General features: G+C 45.0%; 1 protein-coding gene across 4 annotated transcripts; it reads left to right on the top strand.

Annotated features, from left to right (window-relative positions):
- Positions 1 to 3,647: 3,647 nt before the first annotated feature.
- esrra (estrogen-related receptor alpha) lies at positions 3,648 to 16,719 on the top strand. Of its 4 annotated transcripts, XM_028982313.1 has the most exons (9): positions 3,658 to 4,203; positions 7,729 to 7,806; positions 8,580 to 8,742; positions 10,135 to 10,518; positions 10,897 to 11,013; positions 11,099 to 11,212; positions 11,514 to 11,681; positions 12,059 to 12,328; positions 13,187 to 16,719. In XM_028982313.1, the coding sequence occupies exons 4-9, from the start codon at positions 10,140 to 10,142 to the stop codon at positions 13,438 to 13,440; spliced, it is 1,302 nt and encodes a 433-aa protein (XP_028838146.1). In that variant the 5' UTR covers positions 3,658 to 4,203; positions 7,729 to 7,806; positions 8,580 to 8,742; positions 10,135 to 10,139; the 3' UTR covers positions 13,441 to 16,719. The 4 variants fall into 4 exon arrangements, with proteins under 4 accessions (XP_028838149.1, XP_028838147.1, XP_028838146.1 ...); XM_028982316.1 differs by having other exon boundaries at positions 3,648 to 4,203; positions 12,059 to 13,325; XM_028982314.1 differs by lacking the exon at positions 8,580 to 8,742 and having other exon boundaries at positions 3,657 to 4,203.
- The last annotated feature ends 1,567 nt before the right edge of the window (positions 16,720 to 18,286 follow it).

Below are 18,286 nucleotides of genomic sequence, written 5' to 3'. Positions count from 1 at the left end.
CACCTCAGGCTGGGTAGACAGCCACGGGAGCGACCTTGACATTTGTCCACAAAACAAGTTAATTCATGAGTGAAGATGATGTCCTGTCCAGAAATTCTCTGACTTCACATTCACAAGAACAGGATGTCCTCAGTCTGACCATCGGTAATTTGGGTCCAAATGAATTGTTGTTCCAAATTGGAATAAAAATCTTCAAGGATTTTCATGTTCACAAGAATGGGAAGGATGGATGGATGGATGAGCAACCCAAAAATATAATCATCATAGTGCAGAATGTTTTGAATAAAACTTATTTCATAGTAAGAATAATGTTGATTGAGCATAGATACCATAATGAATGTCTTTGAGGTTTATTCCACAATCATGAAAATGTTTCTTCTTAACATTTGCAATACTGACCATATTAAACAAACCCAAATATCCTGATAATTATCCAAATATTCCAAATATCCTGATCATTCTTGCTGGAATAACAATTTTATTAGATTTTATTTAGATGTTAATTGAATGCACTGAGTAATTAAATTAAAATGGGCAACTCTAGAAAAAACATTTCTTATAAATGTCTAACTTCACAGCATGCATTCATGTATTGTTTGTATTGTATTAGCCTCAAATTGTTATGCTGACATAATGAATAAATCAATATATAGTAATTAGATAATTATATTATGAAAAAACCTTTGAATTCCACAATATCGTCAAATTGATGTTGGACAGAGAACATGAAAGATAATGTATTGCTAGGTTTGGAAACGCCATTATGGAATGTCACAAAGCACAACCTCTTCTTATGAAGGCGGTGGAGTGAATGTGTCAACTGTAAATACACAAGCGTGTGTGTGCGTGTGCACAAGCGCAGCTGCTCAGTGTCACTGTCAGCTCAGGTTTTTGCTACAGGAGTGCCTCTGAAAGGTCCGACAGCAAAGTGAAGTGTGTGCAGTCCATATTCCATCCATGAATGAAGTGGGGTGTTTATAAAGAAAAGAAGGGGAGCAGACGCTAAAGGGAAACGAAACACTCGACGAGGCTCAACTTGATATAAAATGCATGTAACAGGCCCCTATCATTCAATGTGTTCTGTAAACAGTCAGTAGATGTCACTGAGAATCCTCATGAATGAAATATGTTGCATGATATGATACAATAAACCTATTCAGTGGCTGTATGTAAATATGGAGAATAGATTAGTCGTCTCTGCAAACTGCCGTTTTTTAGCTGACAGAGGCAATAAAATCTATTTTTGTATACAGCATAACGCTGTCCATTATGTGCTGAATGCTGACATTGACAGCTCTTCAAGGACAACCAAAGCTGCAGGGGTGTTTAGGCACATGGCTAACTCTGCTCTCTGGACAACTTAGCTCTTGTATTATAATGCATTAATAAATTGTTTTTGGACTTAAGTTCATTTTGTGTTCTCTAGCAGGACATTCTAAAGGAACGTGAGTGCACAGAAAGCTACAACAATTCAGGCTCGCTTCAATCAAAATGCAATTTAAATACTGCATCCAGGCCTGGTTATGCGCAGAAAGACAATCTAGTGTCTTTTTTTTTTTATGAAAAAAGAACCACTGACTGCTGCTTAGGAAGCGTCCTGCTGTTGCAGATGACTGGAAGGGTGCTCCTATTCTTACTACTGTGCTTTCAAGGACAAAAAAATTATTAGAAAACATCATAAAAATCCTATAATTAACTTAAGACCCAGACCTGGGTCCTTATACTAGTATAAAGTTATATTTATTACATATATACAAATGATACATGTTTATGCTGTGCAAAAACATATTATAATAGCATATTAGCAGCATTATTTTCCTTTGGACTCCCTGTGGTCCAGTGACAGAATAACTGTTGTGGCTGATTGCTTGCATTTCTGATAGCTTGTTAAACATTAATACAGCACTATGAGGCTAACCACAAATGCGTACTGCCCACCAAAGAGTTTCCTCTTAGTTCACATGCGGAGTGAAGGTCACGGGATATTTTTAAACCACCCTGACGAAGGGCGTGGAAGACGCACGTTTATAAGTCTGCGGCATGCGCCCAATACGCCGTAATAACCGACTACAACCGATGGCTCTGGTCCTTCACTCAGGATGTCCCAAGCCACTGCGTATGAGTGACCTTGCGCTAGAGGACACTCTCTGTGTCTACGTCATGAGCACTTGCTGGCACCGTACCTATACATCTTTCCTGTAGGCGATCCGCCAACAAAGGGCAGTGATGGATGGCCACGTGAGAACAATCTCGTATGAGATTGACTGTATTGGAATTGATTAGAAAGTAAGGTGTGGATGGAAATTATGTACAGCAACCATGTTAGGGTTAACGCGATAACTTCTATGACTTTCTTGATCTTGTTGCCATTTCCCCATTGCTTATTTGGACTTTTTGATGCCATCTAACTGTGTCCAACCCCCTTAATCTCTGTCTCCAAACAACATTTGAGTGTCCAAATGCATGTTCTGGTGGATGTCAGAAAAATACGTAGCACTTCATAGTAAATTCGGTGATCACAACTGACAGTCTGTGGTCTGCGATGAGGAACCTGCACATCATACTGGAGATCAGAGCGAGTAGAACATCGCCATGTGTGTGCCATCTAAAGAAGCCACCTCTGCAATGTCCTGGGTCAGTTCTGGGTCGGTATTTGGGGATTAGTGTTTGTATAGATGTCCACACCTGTCTCGAGGTCATGACCCCTGCCAGCATTCCTCCGCACCCATTTCGGCGACACAGCTTACCGCGGCAGGGGGGAAAGACCCGCTTCCTTCATGCCGAGGCTGATTGTAAGCAGAATTACAGAGTAAAAACACTACATGTGACACGGATCCGCGGGAGAGTGCAGCACTGCGGCTTCATGCGGATTCGGGGGTGACCTTGAATTCAAGGTCGTTGGTGAGGACTCAATGACACGGAGCGCGCCGACTCGCCCCGCCCCCCGACGAGGCGCGCATCCGTCTTGTTTTATGGCCGCAGTAAAAACCGGCCACTTCTGAGCGCGTATTGCAGATCCGTTCCTGCGCGCCGCATTTTATCACTCGTGCCCCTGCCAAGGAAGCATTCTCCCGGCCGCGTGGTCCCCGACCAGAAACCCCGGCGGAGAACGCGATCCTTCCCGTTACAGCAGCTCACGGGACGCGCCGCGCCGCTTTTCCTCCGCCGCCGCCAGCAGCCGCGCTCCGGTTACTGCGGTGTTGCCAGGTCCGCTGAATGTACGCGGCTCTGGTTTCGCGTATCATGGTGGTGGGGATTGTATCCCAGTGTCTGTTTGCTCTTTGGTTCTCTTGGTCACGTGTGAAATATTTTTAGATAGACACTCGTTCCAGTTTAAATTGACAAATTTCACGTAAAACACATTTTTTGCGCTTTTCAATCCGCAGGAACGTAGTGTCGGCGCTCATTATTTACGTTGTGTAAGCACAAAGCATTTCATTGCACCACAACTGGCACGAACATTCAGGATTCCGCAGTTGTGCGTTTTCATGGTCGTGTGCCGGGTCGCTTATTTGGTAAATTGCCGGGAATGTGTCGCCACACCTGGCAACGCCGGTTTGCCCTCAGTTCCTGCTCCGCAGTCCCGGTGACCCCCACCCCGCTGGCTCCGTGCCGGGCGGCCTGGAGCAGGGAGTCGGGTCACTGTCACAAGACTGAACATTTTCCATGCCATCTAGAGCGCGGCCGCATTCCACCCGCACTGCGCGGCCATCTAGGATCAAAGCTGCGCGGGTGCGAAGTGTGTCGGGCATAAAACCAGTCCCGGCTCCCGCCCACACGCCACAGCAGTAAAAGCCGCGGAGCGCTTCCACGCGTTCCGACATACATTTATTCATTTCGGTCGTATCGGTGTTCCTCGCTCTGCTGTTGCGACGCTGACGCCGCCTGCGCGGGGACACCGGATTGGCGGCGGCGCGCGGACGTAACGGGGGGAGCAGGAGGAGGAGGAGGAGGAGGAGGAATATACGTAACGGGAAGAAGACGGGAACCTGGTGCTGGCGGCGACGGAGACCAGTCGACAGCGAGGCGGCGGGTCCGGTCAGGAACGCGCTGGTCGACCCGAATTGACGAAATCCCGCAGAGTCGCGCATCTTCTCGCGATACCGGCGACAGGGCCGCTGCAGGCCGGGCTGGTTGGGAATTAGGAGGAAGAAACCGGCGGCTGTTGTTAGCGCCCGTGGATTTACGGCTGGACCGATGCAGGTACGCTGTCTCTCGGTGTGTGTGTGTGTGTGTGTGTGTGAGAGAGAGAACTCGACAGCTGCTGAGCGCGACGTCGTGTCTGTCGTGCGTGAGTGAAACAGTCGGAAAACCGGGAACAGCGTAGCTGGACGCTCCTCTCCGCGTAAGGCGATTAAATAAGTTTTTGTGGAGTGGAACACATGAGTCCAGAACTGACCTTGGTGGGATTGCGCGTCTGCGCCGCTGCACGGTGTGTGTGTGTGAGAGAGAGAGAGTGCGTGTGTGTGTGAGTGAGTGTGTGTGTGTGTGTGTGTGTGTGTTTTTTTTTCCTCTCCTCATCTGCTCCACGAGACGTGTCGCATTTGCCAATAGATTCCGTAGTCGAGGGCTAAAAATAAACTTGCTGCTTCCATCATCCCAGCATTCGAGGCTTTCGCGACGTATCTCCTGACGTCATGACGGCCACGCTCACTCCGTCTTAAAAGTTTATTATTTAATGACTTGATAGCGGGTGATAACTAACTAATTAACACGTACTCGGCATTCGAAGACGCAGTATGTTCAGCTCATGGTGCTGGAATACACTGGAAGAAGATCTACACAACTGGAGGGGTTGTGCTGGGTCAGCAGCTCCATTCCAAAGTTTTGATGCACAATAATGAGTAGATTTCTGGGGAGGTGCAGGATCTTCATCCACATCTTCATCCACATGGCTATACGGTCAATAATGTATGAAGGTACTTGTCCATTTGGTGTCTTCTACATGATAAAAATAGTTTAAAGCCATAAAACCAGGGGATGGAAGCCAGTGAAGTGCATATATAATGACAGAACAGTGACGTGATTCTTCGGATTTTATTCCTTGTGTCCCATAGCCACCGTGATCAGGGAAGAACAGTCCCGTCCGCCTTGAGCAGCAGCCCTGGGAATCCCTGTTCTTAAGAACTTGTAATCCAGTTTACAATTAACCTTTAACCAGTCAAGGCTCACTGGGCAAGGTCACCTTCTGAGGTCTGGTCACTCACACACACACACACACACACACACACACAGGTGGCTAAAGCCTGGAGGCTAACACGCTTCTTGTCAGTGAAGTTTTTTTTTTTTAAAGAAGCCAGAAAATGAATCAGGCGACCACTGTCTTTTTTTTCAGTAATTCTGCATGTTCGCTTTGAAATCGATGCAGTTGTACAGATTATTGTCAGTATGTGATTGGGGATTTAAGCCGCTTTTAGATGACAAACACCTCTTAACCTCAAAGACTGCGAGGGGTGGAAAGCTGAAGGCCATTTTTCAAACAGTCCCCCGTGAAGACTTTTTGATTTTTGGATTGTTCTGCCTTGGAATTGGCCTCTTGATAATGACAATTTAACAGCGTTTCCAGATGACGTTCAAGATTAATTTTATTTACCAAAATAATTTTTTCCCTGAGAATGTGCCTCCCATGTGATCGAGATTGAAGTCAATGCCTTTGTCCTTCAAGCCCTCTGGTGACATTGACCTTTGGAATGTGTCACACAGAGTGGGGGAAGGGACTGTTGTGTGGGGCTGTGTGTGCATGCATGCATGCATGTGTGAGTGAGTGAGTGAGTGAGGGTTAGGCGCAGATAAGAACTGTTAAGGAGTCTGTGGATGATGAAAGGAGCCATTTCCCCTCGCTCAGCATTTTCTACCAAAACCATGTTTGGAGGCGGTCAGGGACTTCAAATGTCATATGTTGTGAAAGCTGTTGCATAGTTTACACGTACACACGTCATGCCAACCTTGTATATCAGGTTGAGTAGATTTCAACAATGACATTTCATGCAAAAAAATATGTGTGTATATATATAAAAAAAAATGGCCTCTTTGTGCATCTTTATGCTTGTTTGTTTGTTTTGTCTTTGTGCACATGGTGAAACTCAACACTTGGGCCCACAAAGATGTCATTTCGGGCAGTTAATGCAAGCAAAATGCAAGAAAAAGTTGTACAATTGTAATTTTCTGATTCAATACACTGTTGATACAGCCTTTATGTTTGATATTTAGTTCACTAATTGCAGTTTTAGGACTGGATGGCGGTAGGAGCCCTCACATGTCCTCCAGCCTCTCCAAGCTAAACCAAGCAGGAAAAAGGCCTTCCTAACACTGCTACATAGTTTCTCACCAATAATCACTTCACTAGGTTAGAGAACCGGGTTCTAGACAGTTTCATGTCTGGTGTGATGACATAGAATTATTTTTACAGTTCAGCTGCCCTCCAGTGGGTTCTCGTGGTGTGGAAGGAGAACTGTGCAGGCTGTGCATCCTCTTCTGAGGCATCATGTCACCATCATAGTGTTCCTCCCTGAAATAAGTAGGAAGAATCAAACAATGCAAATGTTCTTCTAAAATTGCAGTTAAATACAGATATTACATCTAGATCAATGTACTTTTTACACTTGTAAAGCCACAGCTGTCGTGTTGCTCAGATACAGCGTGTATCTCATAATCCATATTGCAAAACATCCCAGATAGCATCGCCTTCCATGTCAGAGCCTGAATCTCCACACACAAGAGAAATGCGGTGCGTTGCCTGGTTTTGGTGAGCTGCCCCCAGCACAGGACCGGAGGAGAGAGCTGTCAATCATGTGGCTCTCAGACACACATGGCAAAAATACGTAAACATTGCTAAATACATGTATGGACACAAAAAATCACCTAGACAATATTATAAATCAAAAATAACCTTTTTAGAGGCAGCCAAAATGACATCAGCAGGCGCACGTGTTGAAACGCGGCTTACGTTGGAATAAAGTAATTGCTGAGTAACCACGGAACCTTATAGAGGTGACTTCAGGAAACTATTTTGCGTATTTCTCTGCAGTTGCTGCAACTATCTGTTTGAAATTTTTGGTGCAGCCAGTGATAATATTTCCATAAATTTTAGCATTCGTGTTTTGTTAAATACACTTGTAGTTTTTAGTATATATCATGATTAGAACAACGACTACAGTTTAGGCGCCGGCACCAGGGGCGCAGTGCGCAAAGGGATGAAAGGTCCCCTATATTAAATTTTTTTTCTTTGTGAGATTATTGAACATTAATACGAGTTCCCCCAGCCTGTCTATGGTCCTGCAGTGACAAGAAATGGTGATAGGTGTAAAGAGTGATTTGGTCATTCTGCTTCATCATTCAGAAAGCGGCAGCTCAGAAGGTCTTATCTAGAATTTGTCCCCTTATGACGTCATAAGGGGAAAGGTTACCTCCCGTTTCTCATGTTTTGCCCTTCCAAAGAATTTCCCACCCCTTCCCTAAAACATTTCCTCCACCTACCATCATGGCTTCCAAAAGTTTGAAGCATTGCAGTTGTTCAGTGATTGGATGTAAAAAATGAGCACAAATGTATTTTTTCTGAAGAACCAGTTTATTTTTTCTGGAAAAGCACTGAGGTGCCAAACATGAAGTGTTGCCGTCATTTCTGTGACTAAGCCCTATATAAAAGCAAAAACTAAATAATCATAATAGGGGACCTTTATATGTTCATAATGTCCATTTTTTTCAATAAGGTGCTTTTCTACTTTTCAGGGGCCCTGATGACCACAGAGATCTGACCAAGCCGCATGAAAGCAGCAATAAAAGCAAGAACCGCACTGCTATAAACAGGTAATAATTTCTAACCATATGTATATAACTATCGTAATCACAAAACGCTTTCTAGAAGACTGGATGAAGAACCTCGGTTTTGTTCATCCCGACCACGTCTGCAGATAAGAGGCTCTGTGTCAGACCGTAGAATCTGAGATGGCCAGGTCCACTAATGAAGTGAAACTGAAGCACCACTGAATGCTTTGCATTTTAAACTATTCAAGCTGTAGGCACAGTCTGCAATAGCAGCTTAAGATGCCCGAGCATGTGCGTGCATAGTATGTCATACTGGCACAGTACTAATTGTTACTAATTAGGCATTGCAAATGAGACTCAAAGCTAGTTGAAATGATTAGACTAATGTACACTGATTTCTCAAAATGCTGCCACTTCTTTTGCATGATGTGTTTATTTTTTATTACAATAATCTAAAATATTTATATCAATGTATTATTTTATTGTACTATTTTACTCATTTGTATTGTACAATGTACTATTTTTGAATTTTAAAAGAGTTTGCCGTTTCAGTATAACACTGAGTAAGAGTAAAAAGCGATTAACGCTGCTCTTAAATGCTATTACTATTCACACAGCATGCGGATTCTAGCATGTCAGTGGAGGGGAGGCGTAATCATGCTGCACACTGAGCGCGTTAGGGGGCAGGCAGGGGGCTCGACCTTTGACCTTTCCCTCCGTTTCTTCGGACAGGCTCGTAGCGAGAAATCTCGGTTGCTGCTTCGGCTCCATTCATGTCTGTGTTTGGCCCTTTCCTCCCCTCTGCCTTCCTCCAGCGGTAGCGCCTCCTCCTCCTCCTCTTCCTCCGCGCCGACGCAGGCACGCTGCCGCAGCCGAGAAAGTTAGCGGACGGCGTTCAGCACGACATTAGTGCGCCTCCGCCCCCAGCTACAGGTCGAGGAAATAGTCCCGGGCTCGCTGCCGTCCCCGGTCCCGGAGGTGAGTCCGCCGCGTGATAGCCAGCTAGCTTCGTTTACCGGTAACCGTGAGCCGGTCCGTGGAAGCGCGAACGCCGACTGTGAGCCGCGTGTGTGCGGGTTTTATCGGTAAATGGCCACCGCGGGGACGGATATTCGCCGCCGATTCGGGCCGGATTCCGGCTACTGTTAGCCTGTTAGCTGCTCGGCTAACACGCCTTTTGCAGTTAGCTAGCAGGCTAAAGGGCTCGTAAACAAACCGCGAAACGGGGCCGTGTCCGCGGGGTAGACGCTCATCTCCCGCGGCTTTTTAACCCCGGTGCTCCCCCGCCACTCTCACGTGAGTGGCGGGCGACTCCGGACAGAGATCCACGGAGCGTGGAGCATCCCCCTTTTCTCTGGCCGAGTGGGTTTAGGGCGCCAGCCTGTTGGGTGAAAGGTCGTGTGCTCTGCGAGTCAGGGTGCAGTCCGTCCGGGCACCGGGCCACCGGAGCGGCTCTGTACATTTCCCGGCGTTGCGACACCTCGTGTGGGAGGATCAGGGCAGGATTCGCGTGGGGAAGTTAGTGAGAAACCGTGTCTAGATAATACCACACTTTTAATGCAGCATCTGACCAAGTTTGTCTGGACAGGCTCCCCTGTCCGATTTAATGACACCCTAAAAGCTACATATGATTACATTAGAAAAGTGCAGTGATTTTTAGTGCAAAGGAACTAATCCTGGGACACTAAAACCGGCCAAATGCACCAGTTGAGTATCTGCTGACGACATCATTATTTAAAAATCTTAAGATTTAAAATCATACCACATTCATAACTTGTGAAAAGCAATGGAATCTGTAAATGACTAAGATTTTGAATGGTAGCATATTTTAAAACGTACGTCATTGGTACAGTGTGTGTGTCAGATGGATTTTGTGATTGTGGAATAGGGTGGTTTGCTGCTGTCCTCTTCAGACCAGGTCGCTCTCTAAAGTTTTAATTAAAGGATTGCACCGCCTCTCCTGGATTAATGACCCTAATCTTCTGAAGGTGGAGTAACTGGGGCCAGGATTACTGCTGCCGCCTTGCGCACAGACCGCAGGTCTCAGCCGTTCGATTCTCATCGTAAAGTTCTCTCAGCGTTGCTCCTCCGGTCGTGATGGATAACGTGGCGACAGCAATGTGGCATTTGTAAATGGGACAGAAATTCAATTCTATGGAATTCTGCCCTGGACCGTGTGAACTGTAGGCCTACGCTTGAGGGAAGCATTAATATTGTCTTGCACAAGATAAAGTTGATTTCATCATGTTCTCGGTTTGGAAATAGGATGTAATTTTGTAAGTATCAATAATCACAAATTTATTACATTGATTATTATTTCAGAAACAATCGTCCTGTTTAATGGTAATTGCTCTTCTCACCCCTGTGCAGAGATCATGTCTTCTCGAGAGCGTCGTTCTGAGCTATACATAAAGGCGGAGCCCAGCAGTCCAGAGGGAGGCGGGGGAGGCAGAGTCAGTCCGGGCGGAGCATCCTCAGACTCCTCGCAGAGCGGCGGTGGCGGTACCCGAGGGGACAGCGCCGGGCGCTACTCCCCGCCCCTGTACACGCCTCCCCTGCGGTGCCACTTCAAGGAAGAGACCGGGGATGGCGCCGAAGAAGGCTCCACGGGCAGCGGGGGTGGACGCTGCAAGTACACCCTGAGCACGCTACCCAAGAGGCTCTGTTTGGTGTGTGGAGACGTGGCGTCGGGCTACCATTATGGGGTCGCCTCGTGTGAAGCCTGCAAGGCCTTTTTCAAAAGGACGATTCAGGGTGAGCTGCTTACAGCTGATTTCAGACGATACTTTGGGTCTTTTGGAAACTAGAGACGACCCTATAATATGTATTAAATCATAGCGAAGAACCTTAAGAACTTGAATGTCGTGATGAAAACGTTCCTGTAGATGCTGGTGGGCAGTGGTATGTTTCACATATACAGTACGGTGAAAAGGTTTCAGGCAGTAAAGGTCTTTCATGTTCCCAACAGTAACCCTGAAATGGTTTGGGAAGGCTCTATCTAAAACTTAATAAATAAGAATGATTAAGTGAAAACAGTAACCCTTTGATTTGAGAAATGATTTTTTTGAATGATTTTTTTTTACAAGAAAAAGTGTTTGGTTGCGGTCTTAGTCGGTTAAATCTGCCCCACAGGTAACATTGAGTACAGCTGCCCGGCGTCCAACGAGTGCGAGATCACCAAGCGCCGTAGAAAGGCCTGCCAGGCCTGCCGCTTCACCAAATGTCTCAAAGTGGGCATGCTGAAAGAGGGTGAGTGGCACGGCCGCGGTGAAGAGAGAGTGAGCTCCCCGCCCCTCGCGCCCCGTCAAGCTGTGTGTTACTTCGTCCATTGCAGGAGTGCGTCTAGATCGCGTCAGAGGAGGCCGTCAAAAGTATAAACGACGTCCTGAGGTGGAGAACGCCACGTACCAGAGTGCCCCCATTCCGCTGAGGAAGGAGGGAGAGAAGGGTGAGCTTCCGTGTCCACAGCGCGAATCCAGGCCTCAACATTTATTTATAAAGTGCAGTGGTGTCCATCAGAATCATATAAAAAATATGATGACTGCAATTCCATGTGGTGCTGCAGTGTTCTTTTAATGAGTTCATTGAATCTAGGGAAGAAAAGCCACAATTGTCTACAGCTTACCAAGAGCTTTGAGTTACAGAGACTCTGGTGCCCCCTGGTGCCTTTGAGAATAGATTTATTTTTTTTAATCACAGCATTACAGCCTGAATAATGTCTCATGTTTAAAAATGACTACTTTTTCCAGCTTCCTCCAACATCATCGTCTCCCATCTCATGGTGGCCGAACCAGAGAAGCTGTTTGCCATGCCTGACCCACTGCAGCCGGACACGGCCCAGAGGACACTCACCACTCTTTGTGACCTGGCCGACCGAGAGCTGGTGGTCATCATTGGCTGGGCCAAACACATCCCTGGTGAGAGGGTCGTGTGGGAAGTGGACAGTGGGGATGGGTGAGGGCGGGGCATTTGGAAGGTGCTAAAAATCACTCTATGCTTCCTGAAGTAGGCAAAGGACGGGCTTGAAAAAGCCTGAGCAGCTGTCAGGTTGCGCCCTTTGAACTTTTTTCGCAAACCATGGATGACTGGCATTTTGTATGTTGGCACTTGGATGAATTACTGACTGACTGACTTAAAAATATCTCATATAAATTCTTTATTATTCTGAGAGCCCTTTTTGAGGAACAGTTTGCTTTGGTTAGCCGTCCTGTGTAATTGTGAATGTGCGGTTATAATGAGGTGACAAAACAGATTTAAATTCTCATATTTGTGTTGAATGTGATTGATCCTGCAGGGTTCCTCGCTCTGTCTCTGGCTGACCAGATGTCTGTGCTGCAGTCAGTGTGGCTGGAGGTGCTGGTGTTGGGGGTGGCCTACCGCTCCCTGGGCTGTGAGGATGAGGTGGTATTTGCAGAGGACTTTGTCCTGGATGAGGAAATGTCCCGGGTGGCAGGCCTGACCGAGCTCAACGCTGCCATTAGCCAACTGGCACGCCGCTTCCGCGCCCTCCAGCTGGACCGGGAGGAGTTTGTCATGCTGAAGGCCATTGCCCTCACCAACTCGGGTAGCCAGAATCCGAAGTTTTTCAGTTCTCAGTGTGATACGCTCTGGAAGTAGTACCATAGCATGGCTAGAAAATGTTCTCTGAATAGTAAGAAAAAAAAATAAATCTTCTAAATTCAGACAGAAAACTCATTGGCAGCCAAGATTGATTGGGAATAAAGGAATTAATTGAAGTAATTAAAGTTAAAGGAGAATTAAGCATATTTCAGAGACTTTATGCACTTACCAAAATACACCAGTAGTAAACCACTGTCCGTCCATGTCTAACAGTTTACTGTAAATGTGCAGTAACGTAATCTTACATTCTTGGTTTGACATTCATACTGATATATACTGATCTAAATCGCTTTAAAAGTTGTGAGCCCTTCATACACCCCCCCTAAACATGAAAGGGCACGAAATGAAATGGGCTTGTTGGGGAAAAAGAAGGAAATGGCGTGTTTCATGCTGACTGGTTCCCACTACCAGAATTTACCATGCACAGCTGGACAACTACTGTGGACCCCAATAGTCTGATTATCATCTTCATTGTGCAGTCGCAGGTTTATATCTGTTCCTACTGAACCCTAAACGGTTCCGGAAGGACTCTTGGTAACTAGTGAATGGAAGAATCTAAATGAGAGTTGCTGATCATGTTCAGGTGTGATATTTAGAGAACTTGGGTCACGTGGACGTTGCAGATGAGTGCAACTTCCTCTTCCCCCAATCCTGGGACACTTCTGTCTTTTGCACCCCCTGCCGGCTTTACCCACACTGCCTCTGATTGTTATGCAAACGTTCTGTGCTCTGCTGGCCTGGATCTGCATGTTAAAGGCGCGACTCTTCTCACTCTCCTTCTCTCTCTCTCTCGCTCTTTCAGATTCGGTGTATATCGAAGACACCGAGGCTGTGCAGAAGCTGCGAGACCTGCTGCACCAGGCTCTTCTGGAGCTGGAATGCCAGCGACACCCTGAGGACCCCCAGCGGGCCGGACGCCTCCTCCTCACCCTCCCCCTCCTCCGGCAGACGGCCGGCAGAGCGCTCACCACCTTCTACAGTATCAAGACCCGCGGGGGCGTGCCCATGCACAAACTTTTCCTGGAGATGCTGGAAGCCATGATGGACTCGCCGTAAAGATGCGTCGGGGAGGGCAAGGCGGACTAACTGTTGCAGTAATTGGTGTGAAAGAGAACGTTTACTCGGACGGAGCGTTTGGCCAGTGTAGATCTTACGCCGGACCGCAGGAAACCGCAAGGGCTAGAGGGATTTTTCTGTTTCTACTAATCCATCCCTCTGCGTGGACGACGGGAGACTGGAAGTCCTCAGCTTGCCTTCATGATGTCCTACTGTAAGGGAATCGGCCTGAAGAACTCCGAACGTGACTCAGTTTCTGCTTCCTGCTGTATTTGATTTTCGAAGGTGCGTACAGCGCTCCTTAGTCACTCACTGTCATGCAGCGTCATCAAAGACCTGCAACAAAGAGACTTATTTGATGGACTGCGCGCAGCATTCTGTCCAGTGGCGCTCCCCACTGCTCCAAAAAGAAATTGCACAGAATCCAGTCGTCTCTGGTGAACTGAAGATGTCTGACACCAAAACCTGGACAAAGGGGCACCACATCTCTCATAGAACTGACCCCAGTAACACCTTCATTTCTACAAACAGCATCCATCCAACCTCAGTGATTTTTGTGTAATATTTTAAATATTTGTGTAATTTTCTTTTTTTTGAAGTGTGGTAGTAAATCTCTTATAGTGTGAAATACCCTTGGGGGGGTAACGCTGCGTTCTCTTCCGGTGGGATGATTCTATTGTACAATTAAGCCATACCACCAACGTCAAGTTTTATTATAAGCGCGCTGGCTCCGAATCATCGTATAGTCCAATTATGTAAGAGTGGCTGCTAAATAAGTGTTAAAACGCACTGATTCCATTTCAATTCAAATGGAATTTAATCAATCTGTTGGTCCAACATGTAGAGAATTCATTGGACTTTCTGTTGGATAAAAAAATATGCAAGATGTAAAAAGGAGTGAGAAACTAGGACAGGGTGAGGACATGCCGTCGTTCCGTACAATAAATTCCGTTGGTGGAACTGGATTCTGTTTTCAAATGACATGCAATAGTTTTTTTCCAAGCAATATTCTGCGCGGTGAAGGGAAAAATAATAAAGCTGGGGTTCCGTCAGTTGATTTGTTTAAACTCGTCTTTTCCCCGAAATATGAGTTGATCTTAGCAAGATGTCCTGGGTTCTTGTCTGTTTGACCGCGTCGGTGACCGCAATGTGCAGATGTGACCGATCGGCAGCATGTAGGTAACTGAGAGATTGATTGATGATTTCTGAAAAGAGAGAACCATGATTGTAAACTCAGAAAGTGTGTACATATTTGCGTAACGTGTTGGTAATTCTTTTCTTTCTACCGTAGTTTTGTGAGGAGTGTTCCATGCGTTGTGTAGTGAAGCACAGCGCTTCAGGCCGATGACTGAGCACTGAGATCCAGGGAAGACGCTGCACCGTCACCAGCTGCCAGTTGACAGTGAAAAGTTTCTTGCATTGTGAGATTTAAAAGAATTAGGGTGAAGGATGGAGGAAAATTGAAATGATGCAGTGGTGGTTTTTTTTCTTTTACTGTCGTGCCCCCGTTTTTCTTGGAAGTTCAGTCTCAATCCCACGGATCAGTTCAGATGTCTCTCTTTATTTCTGTCTCTGGTAGTAGTCTTCCCTTTCTTAGGAATTGTCCTTGGAAAAGCCATGTTTGGAAGCAGTGTTGCTCAGTGCGATCGGTGCTAAACATGACACATTCGTTCACTTTCCCCCAAATTTATACGTCCAAAAGGGCGATCAAATTGGTTGTTTCTGATTTTTTTTTTTTTTTTTTTAATTATTTTTTATTCCAAAAAAAAAAAAAGGAACTGAAGGGAAGTGGAGGCACATTCTTAAAATGGTAGTTACTTTACCCAATTAATTATAGATTAAAACTGAAAAAGATTTTTAGATTGGGTACCGTAGTGTTACTGGTACTGCAAGTGGATGTAAGCCTGGTTGGTTTAGAAGAGGTTGTCTGTATACCACAATGTAACAAACCTCAATTCCCGATTATCTGAGACCATTTACGACTCTTATCTTTACATTTGAGGTTTGTTTGCAGACTTTAATGAGCGGTTCAGACACCCACAACTACACTACCTTCCTAAAAGTTGGTGCAATACTGCTTATAAAAATCCACCACTACCCCACGGATGTCTGATTTGATGTGATCTGAAGCAGATGTAGATGTAAACTACTGCTTTCACACGTGTACCACAGTAGATAAAGGGCAAATTGTGACTATTTCGAACCGTGAGCCAGTTTCAGATTTATTTCGCTTTGTAGATCTGTTCACTGTTCAGCGCTCTCTAGCTAGGATATGTACAATATAAAGTTATGCTTGGCCTCAGGTTTGGTATTAAAATAAAGCAATCCATTTGGGAGAGTTCTGAATTTTTTTTTTTTTTTAGTTAAATGTTTGTGCTAATTAATTTTTGCAAGAAATAAGAAAACCAGGGATCTAGACATTTTAATTTTTGCTTGTATTAGTCGTACCGATTTCAGACACCACTGTACATGGGGTTGAAAGATGCAGTAAATACTAGCTTTTTACCGTCATTACTAACTACTTGTCCCATTTTTACTAATATGCAGAAAACCACACCAGACCAGCGTGCGATGGCTGGGTTTTGTATCTTAAGATCTTTCCAAGGGAACCAGGCAAACGGTCAAACCCAGGTGGTGGCTCCGTGTCCAGAGCATGTACAACCACCAGCCATCTTTGAGACGTTGATAGTGGGGGGACTGGTCTGTATAGAAGGGCTTTAACAGACTTTTTTTTTAATCCATTTGAATAGGTTTGGTATTCAAACTGATGAGCTTTTAAGTCCTGAAATCATTTTTTTGTACCCATGAAAACTTATTGTCTCAATTGTAAAGTGAGATAATATAGAATGTGTACATAGTCATGGATATGTGGGTCCATACAAAACCAGTTGTAAAAATGTTGGTGTTTTGTCAAAACAATAACTCTAATATAATAATTGCCATAGTGTTTCATATTGATAAGTAAATATTACCATTTGTTGAACCCAGAGAGGAGTGATTTTATTGGAGAGTGTCAGAGTTGAGAGGTAATTTAAGGTCATCTGTAGATGTTTAGTATGTCTGTGTACAAAATATGTAAATGAGCAATACAAGAAATTACCAAAACATTGTTTCACAACTTCCCTGTATATTCACGTTCTGTAAATCAAACCTCAGCAGGTACTATTAGTGGTAATAATCGGTAGTAATAATGAAGCTTATTATTAAGGTGAAGAACAAATCAATATTTGTATTTAAAAACAATTGTATTTAAAAGATTAAATTCTATTTTTTACTCAATTTGCTGATGTTTAATATTGTCCTTTTTTGTTTTGCGTGTGGAGTCTAATGTGAATGTCTGTGTGTACTATTATTTTTACTTTTTTTTTTTTTTTTCTTTTTAGTCGCCTAAAGTGTTTGTCAGTTGTGGTTTATTTCGAAAAAATGTGTTCATGGTGAGTGAAGCACCACAGGAAACTAAAGGTACTTTACAACACTGTTTGGTGTTTTTGTGTTTTTTGTAATAAATTAACACGCACCATCATATCATGTGGTCTCATATGTAGTTTTGTCCCAATCTTGTCTGTCTTGTCTTTTTTCCCCCAGCCTTTCGTCTTGTCCCCATATTTTTTTTGCTTATAACCCAACAGGTGAATCCCGCAACCGTGAGGCTGTGGTGGATTTCTGGGATTGTTCCAGTTCTCCGCTTAAATAATCTGTGTCTCGCCCAGAAACCTCCGCTCACCGAAGGCCAGTATCTGAACTGGCGTAAAAACCTCCGTATCAGGTTCATTTTCACCCGATGGATTCATCCAGCCAGACGATGTTCAGTCTCAGTTTATTCTTCATCTGCTTTAGAAAATGAGCCTCAGTAGATGTGCATGAAATATGCCCTTCGCTCATTATCCTGTGTTTTCAGCACTCTAATGTAGCTCATTTTAATGAAGTGAAGCTGCAAGAAGAGGCCTCAACATTTATAGAAAGGTTTCATTTAAAAGTGGTGAGAGGCATTTTTCCCTCAAATAGCTCTTACGAATATGTTCCTCAATCTTTTTATGAAACTGTGTTTCTATCAACCAGACCAATATTACTAGGTTAATTAAAATCGAAAGGGAAAAGGATCTTTTGAAAAGTAACTTCTTGAGATGGAAAAAATATACAAAATTTTAACCAGCTCACAATAAAATCTCAGCACTTTAGACCAACCGATCAATCAGAAAACGACAAAATCTCAGCGCTTTAGTAAGGTATGCAAATCAGTACACGGCTGGTGACAGCGTGCTGGAAATCTGGCCAATCACTTCACAGCCGAAACTCAGCGCTTTAGTAAGATATGCAAATCAGTACACGGCTGGTGACAGCGTGCTGGAAATCTGGCCAATCACTTCACAGCCGAAACTCAGCGCTTTAGTAAGATGTGCAAATCAGTACACGGCTGGTGACAGCGCACGGGAAAACTGGCCAATCACTTCACAGCCGAATCTCAGCGCTTTAGTAAGATATGCAAGTCAGTACACGGCTGGTGACAGCGCGCTGGAAACCTGGCCAATCACTTCACAGCCGAATCTCAGCGCTTTAGTAAGATATGCAAGTCAGTACACGGCTGGTGACAGCGCGCTGGAAACCTGGCCAATCACTTCACAGCCGAATCTCAGCGCTTTAGTAAGATATGCAAATCAGTACACGGCTGGTGACAGCGCGCTGGAAAACTGGCCAATCACTTCACAGCCGAATCTCAGCGCTTTAGTAAGATGTGCAAATCAGTACACGGCTGGTGACAGCGCACGGGAAAACTGGCCAATCACTTCACAGCCGAAACTCAGCACTTTAGTAAGATATGCAAATCAGTACACCACTGGTGACAGCG

The sequence above is a fragment of the Denticeps clupeoides genome, chromosome 6 (genome assembly GCF_900700375.1).
Source record: "Denticeps clupeoides chromosome 6, fDenClu1.1, whole genome shotgun sequence".
Lineage (NCBI taxonomy): Eukaryota > Metazoa > Chordata > Actinopteri > Clupeiformes > Denticipitidae > Denticeps > Denticeps clupeoides.
Note: the sequence above shows the minus strand (reverse complement) of the source record. Positions and strands in the feature narration are given on the sequence as shown.